At 43.5% G+C, this 22,903-nt stretch overlaps 1 protein-coding gene across 1 annotated transcript in view; it reads right to left on the bottom strand.

Annotated features, from left to right (window-relative positions):
• Positions 1 to 948: 948 nt before the first annotated feature.
• Positions 949 to 22,903, bottom strand: part of LOC130111078 (granule associated Rac and RHOG effector protein 1-like) — a 96,479-nt gene continuing 74,524 nt past the window's right edge. Inside the window, exons 8-14 of the mRNA XM_056278102.1 lie at positions 17,070 to 17,167; positions 13,559 to 13,684; positions 11,899 to 13,016; positions 10,385 to 10,550; positions 6,998 to 7,135; positions 5,480 to 5,555; positions 949 to 3,038 (exon numbers count right to left, since the gene is read on the bottom strand). Coding sequence (XP_056134077.1) covers positions 2,721 to 3,038; positions 5,480 to 5,555; positions 6,998 to 7,135; positions 10,385 to 10,550; positions 11,899 to 13,016; positions 13,559 to 13,684; positions 17,070 to 17,167 — 2,040 coding nt within the window. The 3' untranslated portion in view covers positions 949 to 2,720. The remainder of the gene's footprint in view (positions 3,039 to 5,479; positions 5,556 to 6,997; positions 7,136 to 10,384; positions 10,551 to 11,898; positions 13,017 to 13,558; positions 13,685 to 17,069; positions 17,168 to 22,903) is intronic.

Consider the following 22,903-nt stretch of genomic DNA (forward strand, 5'->3'; position numbering starts at 1 on the left):
GAAACCCACGCAGACATGGGGAGAACATGCAAACTCCACACAGAGGACGACCCAGGATGACCCACCAAGGTTGGACTACCCCAGGGCTTGAACCCAGGACCTTCTTGCTGTGAGGCGACAGCGCTAACCACTGCGCCACCGTGCCGCCTCTTTCACCAGCATGCCCATTGAAATCCGCTCCAGTCACCACTCTGTCATCCTTGGGTTCACTCTTCCACCACTTCATCCAACTCACTCCAGAATTCTTCTCTTCCAACTCACACCCAACTTGTGGCACATATGTGCTGCTAACATTCATCAATACATCTTCAATTTCCAGCTTCATACTCATCACTCTGTCTGACACTTTCATCTCCAGCACACTTCAGAATTACCCCTACCCCGTTTTTCCTCTCATTCACACCATGGTATTGGAGTTTGAAATTGTCACAATTAAGTTTGTCACTTCTTTATGAACTGGTTTTTAAGTTCACCTGTACATTAAAGCTGACTTTTTGGTCAGTATTGAAATAAAATTAGTACTGACTGTAGCATTCACCACAGTAAATATGATGCAAAATGGGGGTTCGAGGGGGCAGAAATCTACTCAAACATGTTCACATTGTTAAACAGACAGCAGCTATTTCCTGCGATCATCCTCCTGGCAGTAACTTCATTTTCCCATACCGCTTTCTCTTGCGGTTCAAACACATTTGTGAGAGGAACCAAAACCTGAACAATGGTGAGAAGGCTTGAATACAGAGGGCTATGATATACTAAACAATTATGACATGTGAAAAGACACCAAAACACAAAATCCCTGTTATTTTCACACGAGAGCTGTCGGTTGTGAAAATCTGAAGCGCATCCATTTTAAATTGGGCATGCTGTTACTGCCAATGTGAGTCCAGTTGTGTGTGCTAGAGAAAGGTTTAATACCAAAGCTATAAAAGACAGAGGCCATTTGAATTGCTAGTCATTTTTATTTATTTATTTTTTTTTGCATTGCTGGTACACTTGGAAAGATTCAGTTGCCAGCTCAAGAGAACAATAAGCAACATAAGCCAAGCAGTCCCCCTTCATATCTTCTATCTGGGCCACATTTTCTCTTTTTTTTCCTTTTTTTGTAGAAGCCACTAGTAAACCATTTGACACAGCTGAGAAATGCTAACAGTTACAGTCCAAGGTCTTAAATGATGTCTTAAAAAAAGGCTGCAACAGTTTAGGAGATAACACAGACAAAAAGCAACAAACCCCTATATCTTGATTGTGCAAAGCACATTAACTATAAAAAGATATATATTTATATGTATATACAGCAAACAATCCTCTGTAAACATGGTAAGTATGTTAGTTTTCAGAAAACATGGTGTCATTTCATAAATACAGGCAACATTGGCATCCGCAAACATCACAAAAGTTAACATTCTGGGCCTTTAAATGCAGCCCATCGCCATATAAACCGAAGAAATGAGGGCTGGAAAAATACCCTCAACATAATGTTTTAGTGTTTAGCATGGCATATTTGGTAACCTTTATAGATATATGGTGTAATTCAACTCTGTAGGAAAGAAAGAAAAAACAAAACATGTGCTTTTCACATCTCAGAGGGGGTGGATGGATGGGGGGGGGTGTTATGTTTTATGTAATATACCCAAAGTATACTAACATACAGTAATGGTATAACATGTAAGAAAATACAAAAATAAGATTAATACTGTCAATATTTGTACAAGAAAAATATCGTATTTTGTAAATGGAACACAAGTTAGGTATTTTAGGAGTTAGTGTCAATCTGAAGCAAACCGCCGGTTAGGGAAAAAAAGGAATTCAATTCACTTTGGGTCATGAAGACGTTCCCTAATGCTTTCGTCCAACAGGGTGTGAAACCCTTCTCCTGACCGATACAATAATCTCAGACCGCCTCCCATCATCTCAGCACCATTCGTCATCTGAACAACGCTTTGGTTGGAAAATAATATTCTGCAAGTGCTATCAATACCAACATGGCACATAGTTACTGCTATAATATTTTTAACTCTTGTCAGTTGTTGAAAAAGTAGTGTATTTCTCTCAAATTACACCTCTGTGACAACTTAACTATATTTATGCTGAGCCTGCTCAAAGCCTCTTAATAAAAAGAACTAAATATTCATATTTCAACTTCAGTAATTTACAAGCTATGAAACAGTAGATGGTAGCTGTATTCTGGTCATCTTGTGTGAGATTTGGCAGTTACAGCTATGTAGACACAGTATATTAATTGTGGGCAAAACTGGAGCATTTCAAGCCCTTGCTGCCCCCTACCTCCCTCTTAAGAGTTCCCTTCCTCGACACACATTTTCAGTGGGTGAGGCGGGTTATGGCCGCACACAACTCCAGCTCTTGTCTGAGGAGATGCAGACGGGCAGCTCGACAGACAGAGAGACGACCACTAGACTAACTTATGCCTCTTTGAAACATGCATCACCTGTAGTCCAAACATGGTAGTTCAAAATATTTCTCTTTTTCAAATGGGGATGTGTGACATGGAAAAATAGAGATATAAAACAAGTCGGGGCCAGTGTGTACACTTAATTTGGCACCGGGGCCAACACCCCGACGCTGGGACCCTCCAATTCAATGGGTGTGTCGCTCACGTGTGGAGCTCAGCCTGCTTATTGGCTAATCAAACAAAACCTGCAGGCCCTTCATTGCACCACACCATGGGCTCCCAACACCAGAATAGGGGTTTGATCTGATCAGTACTGGTGAAGGTAGGAGGGTCTGTGCTCCTGTTTGAGGGGGAAGGATTTGAAGCCCTTGCTTATGGGTTTGTGCTGCTGCTGCTGCTGCTGCTGCTGTTGGGTGAAAGGGAAGCCGGAGGAGATCCCTGTGGAAGGGGAGCAGTCACTGGAGGTGGACCACACGGGAGACTGTAGCATCTGCATGGAGTCGCTCCACTGGGATGAAGGAGGAATATTCATCTGGTACAAGGAAGAGCTGGGATTGGGCATTGTGTTGGTGTGGGCTGAGTGCTGCCACGGTGCCTTAGGAGGCCAGGTCTTAGTTTTGCTGTCCTGTGGAACAGAGGGGATGGTCATCATGTAAGTTTTACAATAACAAAGCCAAACATACATGGAAAAGTCAACTTGCCAACTGCCAACCTGGGGCTTAACAACCATCGGCCAGTGAGACAAAAATCACTCAAGCAGCGTTGCTTCCATTTTGAAATAAAAATCTGCTGGTAATTGTTTCTGAACTACTCTGTGTAACAATGTTGCTCTGTGTAACAACGTTGAGCTTCACAAAAGTTGAGAAACAGTATGAACTAAGTCAAAACGGTTACCAAAGTCAAGCAGTTATTAAATGACAGTGAAACGGTTTCCCTGCAGAAGCCACAAGACCGCCAGAAGTCCGGGTTTCATCTTAACTAGTTGCGCTTCACATGCCTCGGTAAGCTAGGTTCTCTAGTTCTATTTTGCTAGTTTTGTTAGGCATTAGAAACGAAGTCGTTTCCATGCAAAGTACCATTCTAGCTTTTTACTGTGGTTTGTGAATATCAAGTGTCTAAAGGGAAACATATTTGATGCTTAAATAAGTTACATAGTAATATTCACCATGTTACGAAAAGAGGAAAAAAAAAGGGAATTTGTTTTAATATGGAGTTTTTAATCAGTTACCCCTCATGTTGCTAGAGATGATTACGTGATTTGTCAAGCAATATTTTTGATAAGGAATAGCTGGGATAGGCTCCATCATCCCCGCAACACTGAGAGCAGGATAAGCGGTTAAGATAATGGATGGATGGATAGTGAGCTATGAAATTTTGGTTTACTGTTACTGCTAAGAGCATTTGTCAAAATTATTGTGTTTATGCAATTGGTGAAACAAGTACTGTGTTTTTACAGTAAAATATAATTTTGCTTTCACTGAGAAAGTCAGGTTTGTAGGTTTAATGTGCAGGATATGTGTTTTATTGCTTAATCAAATATTGGCCAAGCTGAAACACAGTTTACTTTTATTTTCATGTCTGATATTTGTATTGTGTCAATATATGCTGAGCATATTTTGTTATAAGCATATTTTGCTATGATGTTCGTGGATGACATCATGATCTGTAATGAGAGTAAGGTGCAAGTTGAGGAGAGCCTGGAGAGGTGGAGGTATGCACTGGAGAGAAGAGGAATGAAAGTCAGTAGGAGCAAGACAGACTATATACGTATAGGTGAATGAGACAGTGGACAGCAGAATGGTGAGGATGCAAGGAGTAGAGGTGATGAAGGTGGATGAGTTGAAATACTTGGGGGTCAACTGTCCAAAATAGTGGAAAGTGCAGAAGAGAGGGGAAGAAGAGAGTGCAGGCAGGGTGGAGTGGGTGGAGAAGAGTGTCAGGAGTGATTTGCAACAGAAAGGTACTGGCAAGAGTTAAAGGGAGGGTTTACAAGATGGTTGTGAGACCAGCTATGTTATATGGTTTTGGAGACAGTGGCACTGAGTTTAAATACTTGGGGCCAACTGTTCAAAGTAACGGGGAGCGCAGAAGAGAGGTGAAGAAGAGAGTGCAGGCAGGGTCGAGTGGGTGGAGAAGAGTGTCAGGAGTGATCTGTGACAGAAGGGTACCAGCAAGAGTGAAAGGGAAGGTTTACAAGATGGTTGTGAGACCAGCTATGTTATATGGTTTTGGAGACAGTGGCACTGACGAAAAGACAGGAGGCAGAGCTGGAGGTGCTAAGATTTTCGTTGGGAGTGGAGAAGAAGGGCAGGATTAGGAATAAGTATATTATAGGACAGCTCAGGTTGGATGGTTTGGAGACAAAGCAAGAGTGGTGAGATTTAGATGGTTTGGACATGTGTGGAGGAGAGATGCTGTCTATATTAGGAGAAGGATGCTGAAGATAAAGCTGTCAGGCAAAAGGAAAACAGGAAGGCCAAAGAGGAGGTTTATGGATGTGGTGAGGGAGGACATGCAGGTGGTTGGCATGACAGAGAAAGATGCAGAGGACAGGAAGACATGGAAACGGATGATCCGCTGTGGCTACCCCTTACGGGAGCAGCCGAAAGAAGAAGAAAAAGAATGGTTTCTGAACTACATGCAATAACACTGAGGAATTCTGATTCTGAAAAAAAAATCCATGCAGGTTGTTCGTAGATGGTTTTCATTAACTAGTTTTCATAAGCAGCCTTCTGTGTCCTCAATGAATGATACACAATACATTATAATGATGTGACACTTTGAACCCAAAAGCAGTCCCTGCTTTTGCTTGCTGCTATCCTATGGGACAATCAATGCCAGTGGGTCAGCTACAGAGTCGCAGCCCTGGTGCTGGTAGGGATGATTCAGTGTCTTCTCAAGAACACTTCAGCAACAAAGATGTAAATATGGCCTCATCCTGCTGCTCTTAATGGCCCTCATCATTCATGCACTCAATGACCATGGGTTTATTGTTGGAGGCGGATTTATTTTTCATTACAGAAATACAAGGCGAGAGCACAAGTGTCAAGAGCGTTTCTGCCTTACCTGGTTATCATCCCCCACGTGATGAAGCGGCGGTGAGGACAGAGTGCACACTTCCTGTTCGCCACAGCTGTGTTTTCTGAGGATAGGAAAATAAGATACATTGAGCTATTGGGTAAAGCTAGATTGTTTATCTGTGCAAACAATACTTGAGAAGTGGGTTTGGAACTGTGATAGGTATGAGAAAAACAGGAAGAAGCTTCTCGAGGTGATTTGATTTGGCTTTTATACAATGGTTGCTATTACCTGTGGACCATGTTAAATTTTAGTTTACACGAGTGTAAAGACAAAATGAGAATTATTGCAAAGTAACTCCCTGGGTTCAAACAAGGACACAATGTTATAAATGCAAAGTACTACTTTTACTGAGTCAAAAGTAAGGATTTGTTAAATTTGCTTTCACTAGATTTAGGGTTGTGTGTCCAATGGAGACCTGGTTGTTGCATTTTTGTATTGTTTTCTATAGAAAGGTGGCACTTTGATTGCTCTCGACCCACTGCAGGGACTTGACTTATTTTAAAAGCTTAGTACAGTGAGTGTGCCACCTCTTTCCAAAGTTGAAATACTTTCAATTTTTGATGTTTTGTACAACTCATCGGTCACTTCTAGTTCCACCACCCAAAAGAATGAGAGGGGGTGGGGGTCAGAGAGAGTCAGAGAGGAGATGAAAGCTAGATTTGTCAAAACAGTGAGCAGAATCACAAGGAAATGAAAATGAATCAATAGTGTCGATAACACAAAACCCCCGATTGACATTTTATATGCATATTATCAAAAAATTAATGAACGGAAGAAATATTTATTTTGTTGTGAAACTTAAATCACTGAGGAGCAACAACAACCATGCATCTCCTTCCAACACTCAGCAGTTGCTTTTCAGTTAGTGCTTTCCAAACCCACCAGCACAGGAAATGTTTATTTGATAAAGCTCTCTGGTGGACACATGGCCTTACTCTATATGTGTTCAGTGGCAAGAGGCTTATAAGGGCATATAAGCAGCTCATAGTAGGACAAATGATACAGTCCACCTGAGGGGGACTCTCAGCGGGCTGAACACCGAATTGTTCTATGTTTACATTGTACTTAAAATTGTTAAATATTTTGTCTTAATTTTCAAGACATGAGCCTTGCTGAACTCATTTTGACATCAAAACCTCGTTATAAACTTTTTGTTTCTTTTCTCCCCCTTGAGATGGATCACTCTAGCTAACCGTGAGCATAGCTAGAGTTCATCGGTCCCTTTCCAGGCCCATGTTTTGCTTTGCATCTAAAAGTCAAGTCAATTTTATTTGTATAGCCCATTATCACAAATTACAAATTTGCCTCGGTGGGCTAAAAAAGGAGTTATAGCAAACAGCTGGCTTAAAAGGTTTTAGGCCCATCAGATAGCATAGCCTACAGTGGCTGTTCTGGGACTGTTTTCAGTAGAAAATTAAAATAGGCCAGTAGGAGAAAATAAAGGCGATGTTTGATCGTAAAAGTTTCAAGGACAGTATAATACCAGCAAGGATGGCAGCCTACCGTCTTTGTTTAACCGCTGCTACGAGGTCTGGTCCAGAGAACATTGAGAACAGGCTGTCGCCATTGGCTGAGGAGGTCTCATCGCTGGAGCTGGCTGAGTCACCCTGATTGGCCGACCAGCTGCTGTTGACTGCCTCCCTGTAGAAAGACAGTGACAGGCGTTAACAGACTCTAGGCTCTAGAGCATCCTGCCTATGGTGCTTAGGCGGGCAAAGATCAGTGTCATCTTTGAAAACATACCTTGAGCTGTACTTTCATGGGAATTTTACCACGGGGACATCCAGTAATTCTGAATAAATTGTTGAGATTGTCAGTCATTTTTATCTAGTATGAATTCGCCATGTCTGTAATCTGTCAAGTAAAAATTCCAACCCAAATTACTCGCTAAAAGTTTGTAAAGATGGAAGTCCCCTAATAATAATAATCCGGTGGAAACTGACTTCTGCAATTGTGGCTGTAATTTGGTCTGGTGTGTCAAGTACAATTGGGGAATTGTACTTGGCCAATTACCCCACTCTTCCTAGCTGTCCCGGTTGCTGCTCCACCCCTTCTGCTGATCCAGTGAGGGCTGCAGACTACCACATGCTTCCTCCGATACATGTGGAGTCGCCAGTCGCTTCTTTCAACCTGACAGTGAGGAGTTTTGCCAGGGGGACGTAGCGCATGTGAGGATAATGCTATTCCCCCCAGTTCCCCCTCTTCCCTGAACTGGCGCCCTGACCGACCAGAGGAGGTGCTAGTGCAGCGACCAGGACACATACTCACATCCGGCTTCCCACCCGCAGACACGGCCAATTGTGTGTGTAGGGTTGCCCGACCAATCCGGAGGTAACACGGAGATTCGAACCGGCGATAGACCACTATGCTACCCAGATGATTTTAATGGTACCGACCGAATTACGTTGGTAATACCAAGTACCTATTCACGTTAGATCAGTTGGTGCCAGATTTCGGTACCTTGAAAGCGGGTTGTGTTGTGAATTGAAATGAATAATGACAAGATTCCTTATGAGCCTTTCAAAAAATCCCTCCTAGTTTATAGAGAAAGTTAAGCTTTCTCTCTAGTTAAGAGAGAAAGCGAGAAAGAGAGAGAGCAAGACTATGTTTGGTATCAGAAGCATTCTGGTTTTCGTTTACATTCCCGTTTTAGTTCAAGCAGAATTGCTCAATCATGTTTGAGTAGACGGCAATTTCTACAGGGACGTGCTTTGGTTGCATGTTGGTAAGGGTCCGTGTTGGCAGTGAAAGAGGCAGAATGCATTGGCCAAAACGTAGTCTGGACCTAAAACACCTAAATAAATTATCCATGTTTGTGTATTGTGTGGAGAAATGTTTGACTCGTGTCGACTACTTGTTAAACGTTCCAGTTGTAGACTTTGTCTCTCAACTCCAACTCCATTCTTGTGTCTGAAATTGCTAATCCAACTGGAAACAATGACAGGCATACAGAAAAGGGAGTCTTCATAGGAGATGGAAGCGACTAGCCAGCAGCAGCTACACCGGAAGCCCCAAAATATTGGCCGTTGTCCTGATGATTTCGTTTCTGGGCTCCAAGAACCCCTGAACCTACAGCTTGTTCACGTCCAATACAGTTAGGGAAATGGCAAGGCGCACTTTTCTAAACTTGATGCAGAGAACGCTTGCTGCAATATTTGTGATGTGAAATGCGAAGCTGACTTATTTTTGCCACAGCGGTGGTGCCATGGGCTATGAGTCACAAATTGTGGTCACTCACGGATGACCTGAGAGGGACGCTTAATGCATGTGCTCGTTAGTCTTCAAAATCCCTTGGAATGACTAAAATGGAAGGAGTCTTTGTCTGTCTGTCCTTCGATTTTCTTAACAACATTCATCCTATTGACTTCACACTTAGCAGGTGCGCCATGGGCCTGGATAGTTTCATGCTTGTTTACTTATTTTGTTACAACTGAAATTAACATTTTTGTCATTACAGCGAGAGTAAAGTACAGAAAAAAGGTACCATTAAGTACCAGTACCGAATTCTAGGTACTGGTTCAAATGTGAACAGTACCCAACTCTAATGAACAGAAGAAATATTTATTTTGTTGTGAAACTTCAATCACTGAGAAGCAACAACACCCGAGCATCTCCTTACAACCCATAGCACCTGCTTTTCACACAATACCATCCAAACCCTCCAGCACTAGCGAAGTTTACTGTTGACAACAGCAACACCTCAACAGAAGGCGCAAGACCAAATTGATACACAGGCTAGAATTTCAAAAGTTAAGATGGATTTGATGCATGCCAGTATTAGGCAAGATGCATACTTCAATTTTTTATCCATATACAGTACTATCAGTAACTATGACCTAATATTCACCTATTGCTTAAAGCTACAATATGTAGCTTTGGAAAAGTGATCAAGAGTGAGCACACAACCAAAAATATCCAAAGCCTGTCTCCGCTTACCTCTCCCTCTGAATCAGGTTCATGTGCATGCATACGCTAAATAAACGAACAAAAAAATACATAAATAAAATTCTTGGCAAATCTATACTGCATTAAAAAAAAAATTCTACAAATCTCTTGGTTACACCAACATAGTTGTTGTAAAGCACTGTTTTACCCATATGTGACATATTTCTCAAGATAAAGATCACTGTTTTCAATTGGCCAAGGGAGACAAGCCTACTGTAAATAGGGCTTGACCCTCCAACTGTCAAGCATGTGACTGAACTGCTTGCAAAGTTGATTGACAGCCAGGAGGTACGCCCTTTCCTTTTGAGCGTCTATGATTGATTAGATGGGCCAGGCTTGCTGTGAAACTTAAGTGGAATAACTGCACAATTATCTATGAAACTCACTCAGTGGATGGTGAGTCGGTTTGTCCATGTGTGGAGCAAAATAAAAAAAATAAAAATAAAAATCTAATACACTGTAGCTTTAATTTCTGGGACCAAAGTGAATTTCAGACTTTGCCTTATCCATGCAAATGAACTGGAAAAAAAATCCAGGGGTCAGGGGGTAATTCACAATTACATGAGGCCATCACATAATAAAAACCCCTTGCAAATAGACCTTTAGAGGGATTCTGACATATAGGCATCTTTGTGATTAATTTCATCCATATCCCTGTTGTACTGACCAGTTGTATTCTTCCATAAGCCTGCTTTTAGCTCATGGCTGACATTGTGACTGTCTTATAGCCTCAATTTATCATAAATTACTTTGCAAATTGTTGAAAAATGCTATAAACCAAGGTTCCTTACTGTTTCACCTCTTACTCAGGTCAAGCAAAATGCACTGGGTGTCACCAAAGCATTCTGGATGCTGCTTTGGAAGCTTGGGTATTTCAGACGGCCAGTCAGTGGCAGGCAGTCAGTCAGTCACTCAGTCAGTCTTTGAGGCGAGGCATCTACCTACCCCTCACTGTAGTACTCTGGGTGGGACCAGGTCCTGTGCTGCTCATCGGGGATTGGCCAGTTGCTGCGAGTGTTGCTGGGGCGACGGATGTGCTGCACCTGACGCTTCTGCTGCATGGCCTGGCTGACCCCGGCAACGTAACGTGCAAACTCTGGGTCAGAGCCAACTGTGCATGAAAAGGAGAAAAACACAACGGTGAGTTTCTGACATGCTCAGCTTTTCTCTCTAGCCTTTTTCCCCGCCTGCACCCTGGAGCTCTATCCTTTTAGCCAGACTGTCTACCATAGCAGAAAAATCACAATAGCCGTTAAGTCAGCTCTGCACAATGGTCTTGGTTGCAGTCAAAAAAAAAAGTCTGCTTCACTGTAAAAGCTGCAACAAACACTTTCAAAATTCAAATAAATTGTTAAATTGTAGTCACAGTTGCTTGCAGTGGGGAAACAGCTGTTCATTCACTGACCTACATTCTAGCATATGCAGTTGAGTGAGCCAGAGGCCTAAGGCCAATCAAATCTATTCAAGTCAATAACTGGAAGAGTAAGACAAACTGTTCAAATGGAAACTAGCCGCTTGACCTGTACGTTGTGTTGACACTTAGGGCACTACCATGCTAGGTATAGAAAATTGATGCATAATTCTGTTCCATCAATTTGCAACTTAAGCTAATGAAATAATCAACAGTTTGGAGGCAGTACAGCAACCGAGGTACAACTGTGTGATATCTCTGAGAACAATGTGATAAGGCAAGCCAATTATTGGATTTGTTCCCATCATTTTCTCAACAGGCTGTTTGAGGCTTGTCATCTAATCAGGAATCAGGAACACTTTGCCATTTCATTTCACGTACTTCCATACATGATGTTTCATGGTGTCCTAATAATGCAAAAGTAGCACTAGAAAAAGATTGCATAAATTGTATGGGAATCATTATTCCCTCTTTAACTGGCAAAAGAAATGTTGTATTGTATATTGATGAGAATTCTTTTTGCACTGTCCTGGTGACTGACCTTTTCTCTTGTCTACCCAATCAATGTTTGTATAGTAAATGAAGTAGTGATCTTTTCTATGTAAAGATTCTGATAAAAGTAACGACCTCTATCTGACTCAAGTCTGCAGCATTCAATCATGGAGGCCTTCATTTTTCTCCCACTCCGGGTGGTGAAACAGCAAAGTCAGCTTGCCTAGCCCCTAGCAGACACCACGTTTTCACTGAGGAGTCCCCTGACACCCAGATACACCCCTCATGAAGACAAAGAGCTTCAAGCTCTTTTATATACTCATTACAGTTCCCCTCTACAGCTGCAACCAGCTGCAATGTTCTCCACAATGGGTATGTATAAGCTTCCCCCAGCACACTGTATGTCAGGGGCTGGTGTTCCTGTGCTATGAAACAAGTCTCCACAGTGTCACCCAAAATACATTTCCGTGCATCTACTACACCTGGAGAATAAAGTTATCCCACTCGCGAAACAGATATTATATAGCAGAATGCAATAATTAATGGAAGATCTCACCTGCCGGGTCAAAGGGGAGCGTGTCCCCCAGAACTCCAAACACCCCCTCACTCTGGTCCCTGTTGGGCCAGGTGTTGTTGCGGGGCCCCTGGGGCTTCTGGCCCAGCATCTCTGACATAACACTGTCCATGTAGGAGCTGACCAGGCCCAGGCTGTACAGGTCTGAGCTCAGATCCGGGAGAGCTGGTGAGCTCCACTGGCCTATGGGCCCTAGTGGAGACAGCCCACCTGGGGGGCCTTGTGGGGGCGGCTGCTGGCTGGAGCCACCCAGCCACTTGTTTGGCACTCTCTGCTGGGGCAGGGCCTGGGGCGGGGGCTGCTGGGGGGGGAGCTGGGGAGGAGGTGGTGGTTGCTGCTGAGCAATGGGCTGGAGGAGGTGCTGGTAGAACTGAAGGGCCTGTGGGGAGGGCTGCTGTGGTGGGGGAGGGGGTTGCTGTTGCTGCTGAGGCTGCTGTTGTGGTGGTGGCTGGGGTGGGGGTTGCGTTTGTGGTTGTGGAGGCAGCTGTTTCTGTGGCGGCTGGGGAAGCTGAGGCTGAGTTTGGGGCTGGGTCTGAGTTGGAGGCTGCAGGGTACCGTGAGAAACTGCCTGGGATGTCGGCGGGACACCGCTTGGGGGTTTCAACTCTGCAGGGTTACCAGACGCCACAGAGTTCCTCCTCTTAACCAGTGGAGAGGCCTGCTGGGACTTGCCCATGTTGAAACCTGAGAGAAAGTCAATGACGTCCTGCATCTCCTGGTCAGTAGGCAGGTTCATCCCCTGGTCATCAGACACTGAGCCATTAGCCAGCTGGTTCTGCTGGGCTGACTCAGGGGTGGAGGAAAGGCTACCCATCTGCAGGATGCTCTGCAGCCTCCCATCACTGTGGCCCAGAGTCTTAGGCTTGTCCTCGGAGCTGGCAGACTGCATGCTGCGAGACGGGGTGCTGGGGATGGAGTAGCTGCCCCCGCTGCTAGAGTTGGATGAAGCCTTTCTGGTAAACTTGGAAGTCAGCTTAGAGATGGTTTTGGGCAGGCCACTGGATGTCTTAGAGCTGGTGCCTGGAGGCAAGTCTGCCTGGCCGACGTAATCTGGAATATCCCGCTGCAACTGCATCTGAATGGTGGGCAAGGCTTGTTCTCTGTAGAAGGGAGGACATACCCACAAACATCTAACTGGGACAATGTTTATGTACAGACTCAAGACCCATTAATTTAACACAGCCAACGACCTAGCTTGACTCCACACTAAGCTATTCCTTTCTCTTTGTCAACTTCCAGTTTGACATTAACTAAAATGTCATGTAGGGTGCTGTGTGTTGCCCAGTGCTTCTTGATTTGCAAAGGCATACATGCATGCACACAGACATAGTTCATAATTTGCAATGGACTGGTTCTCTCGTTATCAGTGCCTCTTGTCTCCTAATATTTGGCTTTATCTGTTATTGGACCCTTTTTTTTTCTTTGAAGACTTTGCGGCAATGGTTGTTAAAAAAATTATAAATAAATCTGACTTGCTCCAACATCAATGCACAGCTCATGTAAAAAGATTTCTGTATATTCTACAATTTACAGATGTACTAATGTACTAATCCAGGGATCAAGTTCAAAGCTGGACTAGACCAAAGATTCGGTTTGCTGGTTCTTGATGTGAAGCTTTCAATTCGCATCAACAATGACTCACTTTCTCTCCTTCCATCTGTTGATGTCAAACACTGCTGTGTAGAGCACATCCACAAGACCCAGTGTTTTCTCTGGGTCCAGGCTACGCTGGAGCAGGGACATGGTCGCTGGGTCTTCCTTCAGACACCTACACACACAGACACACACACTCTTGTGTGAATATGCATACACACAGTATAGGACATATCATAAATGGTAGATCCTGCACAATTTGCATACAAAAGCTGCATTATACCAATGAAATCAATAGTTGGCTGTCCTGTTCTTGTTTACTTGTTCATGAAAAGCATGCGTGACAAACAAGACCCATGGCTCACAAAAATCAGCAAGTACCATGAAATTATCCCAATGGGAGCCCATGGCCTCTTGCATCTCAACTGGTCACAAATTAAACACACCTCGCCTCTAACTAGATGCCATTTCAAATGCTCCAGTGTGCAATCAAATGCATTCAGCACTCTCTACTTGTATTTGCCTATAAGGACCATTCAGATTTGATTTGTCAGCAAAAATACTTGATATGAGGCCTTTGTGGCTTGTGGAGGGAGAAGCAGTATTTCCTTTATATAAAATGAAGGTCACATTCAAATCCTCAGATGCGCTGTAGGTTTTTGTTACAATTTACTAAAATTCTTCATTATAACCTTTAGAGCTCGAGATTTTGATAAGGAAAAGGGTTCATTTTGGGTGGTTTTAGTCACAGCATGTCCATGTCAATTGCTTTTGGTACCTCGACAGCACCATTATTGGGTGTATGAGACCAGTGCAACCAGTGCCTCTATTACTCTTTAGTGTGCTGTTTGCCGGTAGCAAAGATCCTGAAAGTGTGTCTTGACAAACAGTGGAGCAGCTGGGTTAACCTAATGGCTCATGACGTGTTGCATTTCTAAGTCAACCATGTCTCTCCACCTGCTCACTTGCCGTGTGCATTAGTTTTGCATATGGCCATTTACCGAGCAGTACGTTTGTTAGGCAGCATCCAACCATAAGGATGGCCTGGGGCTGGTCAAATGTTGAATCGGGCCAGTTGATTTGACGGTCACTTACCCAATCGGGACACATTTTCACCCAGCGATAATCATCAGTTTAACCACTCTGCTTTGTTACTGGCATGTCGTTATCTCTGCTGGGCTTTTTTCTGACTAAATAGATTGTGTGAGTGTGTGAAAGAGACAAATAAGCCATGGTGGCGGGAACATCAAATTACGAAGCAAAAAGGAAAAGGCCATTCATTACATTATGGAAACAAGAGTTTACGAGGGTGGAAAATGATGAGTTGATCCCTGCAATGTTTTGCACCATCTGTCGACAATTCCCGAAGAAGGCAGAACGAGCGGGATAATTTTTTTTCAAGGAAAAGATAACTACCATAAGCAAGCCCTTAAGGCTGACAACAAGAGCTGGAAGCATCTTGCCTTTGTGTATGGTAGCTATGCAGGTAGCAGACAATCCCTCATCAGGTCTGCTGAATATTGTAGAAAGAAGGATTAGCAGTGGATGGAGAGGCTATCAAATGATCAATCTACACAGAATGTAGTTGAGAGACAGCTTGCAAATGCAGAGAGGGCAAGGAGGGTGTAATGTCTGAAATGCAGCTGCATGAATTAGTCTACCAATTGTTTTTCCCCTGTGTAGTCAATGTTAAAAAAATGCTGTGGTCACACCAATTCATTTGATCGCATAAGCATGATGTAACACAGGCCTGTAAAATCTCACTCCATCACGGCGTTTTTTCAATATGAACTTAGCTGAACAGGCAAAAGTAGAATAGCTTCACTTTATGTAGCTTAATCTTTCTTGAAGTTGTGAAGGGAGTTGAAAACAAAAAATAAAAGGTGAATGACAGAAAAAATGTAATTTTACTATAATATATCAGACTATACATTTCTGGGAGCATCAAAAACCATTTATCAAAGAATTTGGCAGTTTCATAATGTCCGGTTTAGCTAATGCATACAATTTCACCACAGAAGTAGGAAAAATCCAGTGCACGCAACACACACAATATGTGCATCGCTAAGACGATACAGAGGCAACACAATCTCTTGTTGAATCTGAATGAAGTTCCGTCAGATTTATGCATTGATGCAATCGGTGTGACCAGGTTGTAAATTACATTAATATTATGTTAATGTTATGTTCTGCTGTAATGAGCCAAACCTTTTAAGTATATAATGAATTGGTAAATTACACTGATGAACCAAAACATTATGACCACCTGCCTAATATGCTGTTGGTCCTCCGTGTGGCGCCAAAACAGCGGCGACCTGCTGAGGCATGGACTCTACAAGACCTCTGAAGGTGTTCTGTGGTATCCTGCACCAAAACATTAGCAGCAGACTCCTTCAAGTCCTGTAAGTTACGAGGTGGAGCCACCGTGGATCAGACTTGTCGGTCCAGCACATCCCACAGATGCTCAATCGGATTGAGATCTGGAGAATTGGAGGCCAGGGCAAAACCTTCAACATTTCATCATGTTTCTCTCAAACCATTCCCGAACAATGTGTACAGTGTGGCAGGGCGCACGAGCCTGCTGAAAGGCCATGGCAATAAGCGAATACCATTGCAATGAAAGGATGCACCTGGTCTGCAGTGACATTTAGGTAGGTGGCACGTGTCAAATTGACATCCACATGAATGGCCAGACCCAGGATTTCCCAGCAGCACATTGCCCAGAGCATCACACTCCCTCCACCATTTTGTCTTCTTCCAACAGTGCATTCTTGTGCCATCATGTCCCCAGGTAAACAGCACACATGTACACTGCCATCCACATGATCTAAAAGAAAACGGGACTCATCGGACCAGGTGACCTTCTCCCACTGCTCCAAGGTCCAGTTCCAATGCTCATGTGCCCATTGTAGGCACTTTCGACAGTGGACAGGGGTCATCATGGGCACTCTGACTGGTCTGCAGTGGCACAGCTCCATACGCAGCAGGGTGTGACACACTGTGTGTTGACACATTCCTCCTGTAACCATCATTAAAATTTTCTGTGACTTGTGCCACAGTAGACCTTCTGCTGGTTCGGACCAGATGGGATAGCCTTCATTGCCCTCACGCATCAATGAGCCTTGGGCGCACAACACCCTGTTGCTGGTTTGTGATTTGTTTCTCCTCTGACCACCGTTGGTAGGTACTCACCACTGCTGACTGGGAGCACCCCACAAGCCTTGCTTTTTAAGAGATGCTCTGACCCAGTTGCCTGGCCATAACAATTTGGCCCTCGTCAAAGTTGCTCAGATCTATACTCCTGACCATTTCTCCTGCATCCAACACGTTGACTATGAGAACTGATTTATGCTAATTTATCCATAAAAACTCAAGTTTCAAAAATATTTATATGGACTACTGAAGATTTTTGAAAATGACTATTTCAAGGGATTCTAGGAGCCATGTTTATCCCATGATTACCGTTAAGTGCAATCCAAGGTTGTGATATATAATACATATGAATGAATATATTTTAATTAATAGAGTTTACAAGTTGGCAAATAAGACAGCTTACTCACCAGGTAGAGGGAACGTGTACGACCACCTTGGAACCCTCCAGAGTGATCTGAGGAGCATAGGCCTCCTTGTTCTCAATCTGAGCTGTATCAACAACTACCTGTTGGAAACACACAAAAACCGGAATCGGCATAGCTCCTTATACAATATTAGATACAAATAGCTATAGTCTTTATTGTCCCGCAGAAAAATTTGTTTTCACAGCCAGTACATACACAAAAATATACAGATAACCCCACCACAACGTACAGATATACATACAGACACATAAACACATAACATTTATTCCCCACCCATATTCCAGCAAATATACATGTATCACACCCAAAGATAAGTTTGGCTATATTTTAAGCGATGTAGGCAGTTTGTTTAGTGCTGCTATGGCAGAAGGAACAAAACTTCTACCAATGCAAGCACGTTTCGAGCACAAGCATGTTCTGTGTGTGTACGTATATATAAAATATGTAAATGCTGTCAAAATTAACATGTTAATTTTTGCAATTAATTTGAAATATTAAGTGTATTAAAAATAAATGCAATTAACGCAGCTGCATTTTGTTTACTAGGAAGTGGCAGCTGTGCGAGGCTCTCACAGGCATTATCGGGGGATTTGGCTGTGCGCTTTCCCTCCGGTTTGTCGGCGCATGGAGAATTGTCTTTTTCACCTACTCGGCAACATGATTTGAGCTGGATTCAGTGCATATCTCACTAGGTGTTCAGGCAAGTCGTGGAGGACGGAGCACAATAAGCGGAGTTTAAAACTTTTAGTGGGACTTTTCAAAACTTCTAGCAGACCCCATAGCCAGCTTAATCTATACAAAATAAACAAAAATACCTTTGTCTGCGCTAAGGTAAGCTTGCTACTAGCTATTATCGACAGCTAATATAGCCAACGTATTATTACTGTTACTTTTTACCCAAACAATGATTATTACCATTATCAACAAATCAACGTATTGTTGACTAACAAAATCAAGGCACCTGATGAACGTAACTAGCTTAGTCTGTGGCCAGAGATACCTAAGTTAGCGATAGCTAGCCCACTAACATAACTTCATTATCTAAGTCACAGGTTAGCCAGGTTCCATCTCTCATTTCAGAACATAAAGACCCGTGGGGAGGGTCGGCTGGGCCCTGGGACAGGCTCTGGCTAGTCTGCTCTCGCCATATCTGGCCTATTTTAAACTTTTCTCCTTTTTTGTGAGCTCCACGCAGGGCCGTTTGGCAAAGTCAACCAGCCTGCAGAGGCCTCTAGTTGGCCTTCTTTCGTTGAAAATCCCAGTCCCGGTCCAGAGGTAAAAAAATTGCGGGCCAGTTCACCCGGCCCTGTGGCATGTCCCCAGAGGCCCATATAGAGCGCCTGGAATAGCATGGATAAAAGAACACTATGATGTACCCTGGCCAAAATCAACATTAAAATATGATGATGTTGACAATGGATTATGAAAAAGATTCCAACAATAGCTGAAATATTTAAATTACCCTGCTGCGCAAGAACACGATTGGGCCACCATTTTATTTTGGTTGTGTTTCAGAATTAATTGATGGGGTTTCTCATTCTTTGATTGTGACTGGTAAGCTTTACCTTCAATTACAGTCGCACCTGGCGGACCGGAGTCAACACAGGTCAGTATTGATTTTAAAATTCTGAATGTATCCCTCCACCTCATACTGTAACCCCTTCTGCATTGCATGGGATGATATCAAGGATGAGTTACTCCAAAATACGTCACTTATTTTCTCTGGCAATGCGCTGATTTCTTCCTTTGTGTTTTGGTGTTTTCCAGCTACTTCCTGAATGGGTCTGAAAAGCTTGACAGGCATAGCAACGGTAACTAAGGGGGGGGGGCAGAACTTTGCGAAAGGTCAATTGATCGTGTGGGTTTTCGTCACAGCGTGCTGCTCAACGGCGAAAAACCGTTGTGGCACAGCGCAAGCCATTGGAAATAATGGGTTTCAGAGTGCAGTGGTGTCGTGTTGCGTTGTGTCTGAAAGGACTTTTACAGTGCGTAACCTTCATCTACGCTTTTTCATAGCAGTAGGCTTTATTTGTTCCCTGCCCCCATCCACACATGGAGAATATTAGATATTCTACTAGGCTGTGCCATTGGGGCACATATGGGGTTCCATGATGTGCCATTATGAACATGTAATGAACATTGTGAACAAAACTTTAAATTCAACTGGCACTTGAACATGGAACACATTTTTTGTTGTTGTTAATCATAATTTATATTAGTGCATACAAGAAATTATTGCCTTCTAAGCCGATATCTAATTTCAATGGCACTTATGATTTTGAAATTCAACTGGCCCATACAGGCCTGGATTTTGTTATTATTTCTGTTAGTGCATATAAGAAATGTGACTAGTGCATATAAGAAATATGCCATATATATGTATATACATTTTCTCACAACACATGTCTCTGCACCCATCATTTAAGGATAGAATTGTAAAAGGACTTCAGCAAAATCAGAAATTGGTTCTGCTTTCTGTCTTAATGCTTAAGACAAGGTAGCAAACTAACTTAAATATCCCCAGGCTACAGTGGCTGAAGAATCTCAAAATCCACCAGCCACATCCACCATTTTACAATCTAACTTTCACTATAAAAAGGATATCCTGACACTAGGCATCAACCTAAGTGGATGGTAGAGTAAAACACCTCCACAGCCACAAATGAGGAACAATGCCTGGTAGTTGTTGCTAATTTTCCAGACTGCCTGCGATCATGTGGAAAGGGGAGGTTCAGGGTGAGGTGAGGGAGATAAACGTAGTCAGCCCGGCGGCAGCAGCCAACAGCCTGGCCTGACTGCCGCTTGTGTATATTTGTTTCAAGTTCTTTGAAAGTGGCCTTGGCCGAAGACCCATGCAACTGGGTCACACTGAGGGAAAGAGGGAAGGGAGGGAGAAGCCCATTTCCTGTATTGCAGGAAGTTGGCCTATTGTTATTAATAAGGCAGGTGTATCCTCAGAACTCTCAGGCTACCAATGGTCCCATGGGACAGGAACGCACATCCAGGCAGATAGCCTTGCCCACCATGTTCACAGACTGACAACAAGGTCATCAGGGACAGGCATAGGAAGAAATTACAGCAAAATAGACCAAGTTGATTTAGTAGCTTGGGACTCAGAAGTAAGAGTTTTGACTTTTCATAAGGATGAGTTTCACTTTTCACTAGTGAGTAATGTTGTCGGGAAGGACACTCGGAAAGACATGGTGGTTCTCCTTGTATGAGAGTATGAGGTTTGTGTGTGTGTTTATGTGAGAGTGAAAACATGCAAGTTTGTGTGTGTGTGTGTGTGTGTGTGTGTGTGTGTGTGAGGGAGAGAGATCTATATTTGGGATGAACGGCAACTGAACTCAGATAAGGAGCTAATGTAAAGCACTCATCCATCACACACAGTTTGTTTTACAGTCATGGCAGAGCTGGCAGGGTGGATGGGATCACTCCCAAAGCCTGACACACCACACACACTGCAGACCACACTGAGGAAATAAACACTGGAGTATAAACATACTGGTGCTAGCTTTGAGGACAGTCTTGCTCTCCCTGCTCCTCCCACTGGCTCTCCTTTTTAAGGAGTGTTTAAGAAACACCAACTCAGGTTGACACAAAATGCTTCACAAGGCACAGACACAAGGAATGACAGGGCCTAAAGAATTCACAACATAAACTCATATACAATTCAAAAAGATAAAGTAATGATGCAAGGGGAGCTGTGTTTGCAGACCCGCCCAAGGGAGGCTATCCTTCACCCAGATATAGCAGGAATGTTGGCTTTCCCTTTGTGTCTCACTGGAGTTTGTTTACACCTCTCAGCACCTTAAAGCAGACCATCAGAACTCCTCATCTCCATTAGAAACCTGACAAACAATAGACTACAAGTTGCCAAACCAGCAGACACTCAATAGAAGAGGTTTCTTTAACCAAGCAGTGTGGCCGGACTTGTTCACATGAGCAGGCAACATGCTTTCTGTCAACACTGCAATATCAAGGACAACAAGCTGCTAGATACAGGTCTGTCAGACTTAAAGGGATAGTTCAGATTTATTAACATCAGGTGCTATCATGAGATAGTGTTGCCATGAGAGTGTTATCACACACACACACACACACACACACACACACACACACACACACACACACACACACACACACACACGTATGTGTAGGGTGAAATCCACAGTAGTCCCAGTGGTAATGGGAGGACTAGGGGCTGTGACCCCCAAACTGGGAATGTGGCTCCAGCGGCTTTCAGGATCAACATGTGAGGTCTCTGTCCAGAAGAGTACAGTCCTACAGACAGCTAAGATACTGCACAGAACCCTCAAACCCCAAGGCCTCTGATAGAGGACCTGAGCTTGAGGAAGACAAACACCACCAAAAGAAAAAGAAAAAAAAAGAAAAGAAAAAAAGAATGCCGGCCCCAAACCCAGATAAATGAGGGTTGTGTCAGGAAGGGGATCTGGCATAAAACCTTTGCCAAATCAAATATGCGGATCATAAATCAGATTTCCATACCGGATCGGTCAAGGCCCGGGTTACCAACAACCACCATCAGTACTGTTGGCCAGCAGGGTGACGGTGGAAACTATGCTATTGTTGGGTGAACAAGGAGAGGGGAAAGGTATGTCCAGAGACAGCGGGAGAAGAGGAAGGGGTAGGAGTGTGGAGGTGAGAGTCAGAACTTTGAATGTTGGCACTATGACTGGTAAAGGGAGAGGGCTGGCTGATATGATGGAGAGAAGGAAAGCAGATTTACTGTGTGTGGAAGAGACCTGGTGGAAGGGGAATAAGGCCAGGGGCATCAGAGGTGGGTTCAAACTCTTCTACTATGGTGTGGATGCGAGGAGAAATGGGGTAGGGGTAATTCTGAAGGAAGAATATGTTAAGAGTGAGTTGGAGGTAAAGAGAGTGTCTGACAGAATGATGAGTATGAAGCTGGAAAGAAAGTGAAGGTGTGTTGATGAATTTTATCAGCACATATGCCCCGCAAGTTGGGTGTGAGATGGAAGCGAAAGAAGATTTCTGGACTGTCTTGATGCACACTCAATAATCCAGGTAAGAAAATCAAAGAAGGTTTACTCAATTCATCTGGATACGATGTTTATTAACAGATACGTTTCATCACTCAACTAAGTGACATCTTCAGTCTAAACTGACTGCAGGTACCCCCACCCCTTATAGTTAAAGGTCACACCTATATCTGCATATGAAACGGTCGTTGGTTTCGGTCGTTACGCAACTGTATTGTTTATAAGGGGCGGGGATACCTGCAGTCAGTTTAGACTGGAAGATGTCACTTAGTTGAGTGATGAAACACATCTGTCAATAAACGTTGTATCCAGGTGAACTGATTCAAACTTCTTTGAAATTCTGGAGTGAGTTGGATGAAGTGGTGGAGAGTGTACCCAAGGAGGAGAGAGTGATGACTGGATGGCTATGTTGGTGAAGGGAACGGAGGTGATGAGGAGATATGGTATCAAGGAGAGGAATGTGGAAGGACAGATGGTGGTGGATTTTGCAAAAAGGATGGAAATGGCTGTGGTAAATACATATTTAGAGAAGAGGAAGGGAGGAACACAGGGTGACATATAAGAGTGGAGGAAAGTGCACACAGGTGGACTATATCTTATGCAGGAGGTGTGATCTGAAAGTACTTGGAGACTGCAAGGTGGTGACAGGGGAGAACGTAGCTAGGCAGCATTGGATGGCGGTCTGTAGGATGACTTTGCAGATCAAAAAGAGGAAGAGAGTGAAGGCAGAGCCAAGGATCAAATGGTAGAAGTTGAATACGAAAGACTGTAGTGTGCAGTTCAGGGACAGGC

This window comes from Lampris incognitus, chromosome 4 (assembly GCF_029633865.1).
Source record: "Lampris incognitus isolate fLamInc1 chromosome 4, fLamInc1.hap2, whole genome shotgun sequence".
NCBI lineage: Eukaryota > Metazoa > Chordata > Actinopteri > Lampriformes > Lampridae > Lampris > Lampris incognitus.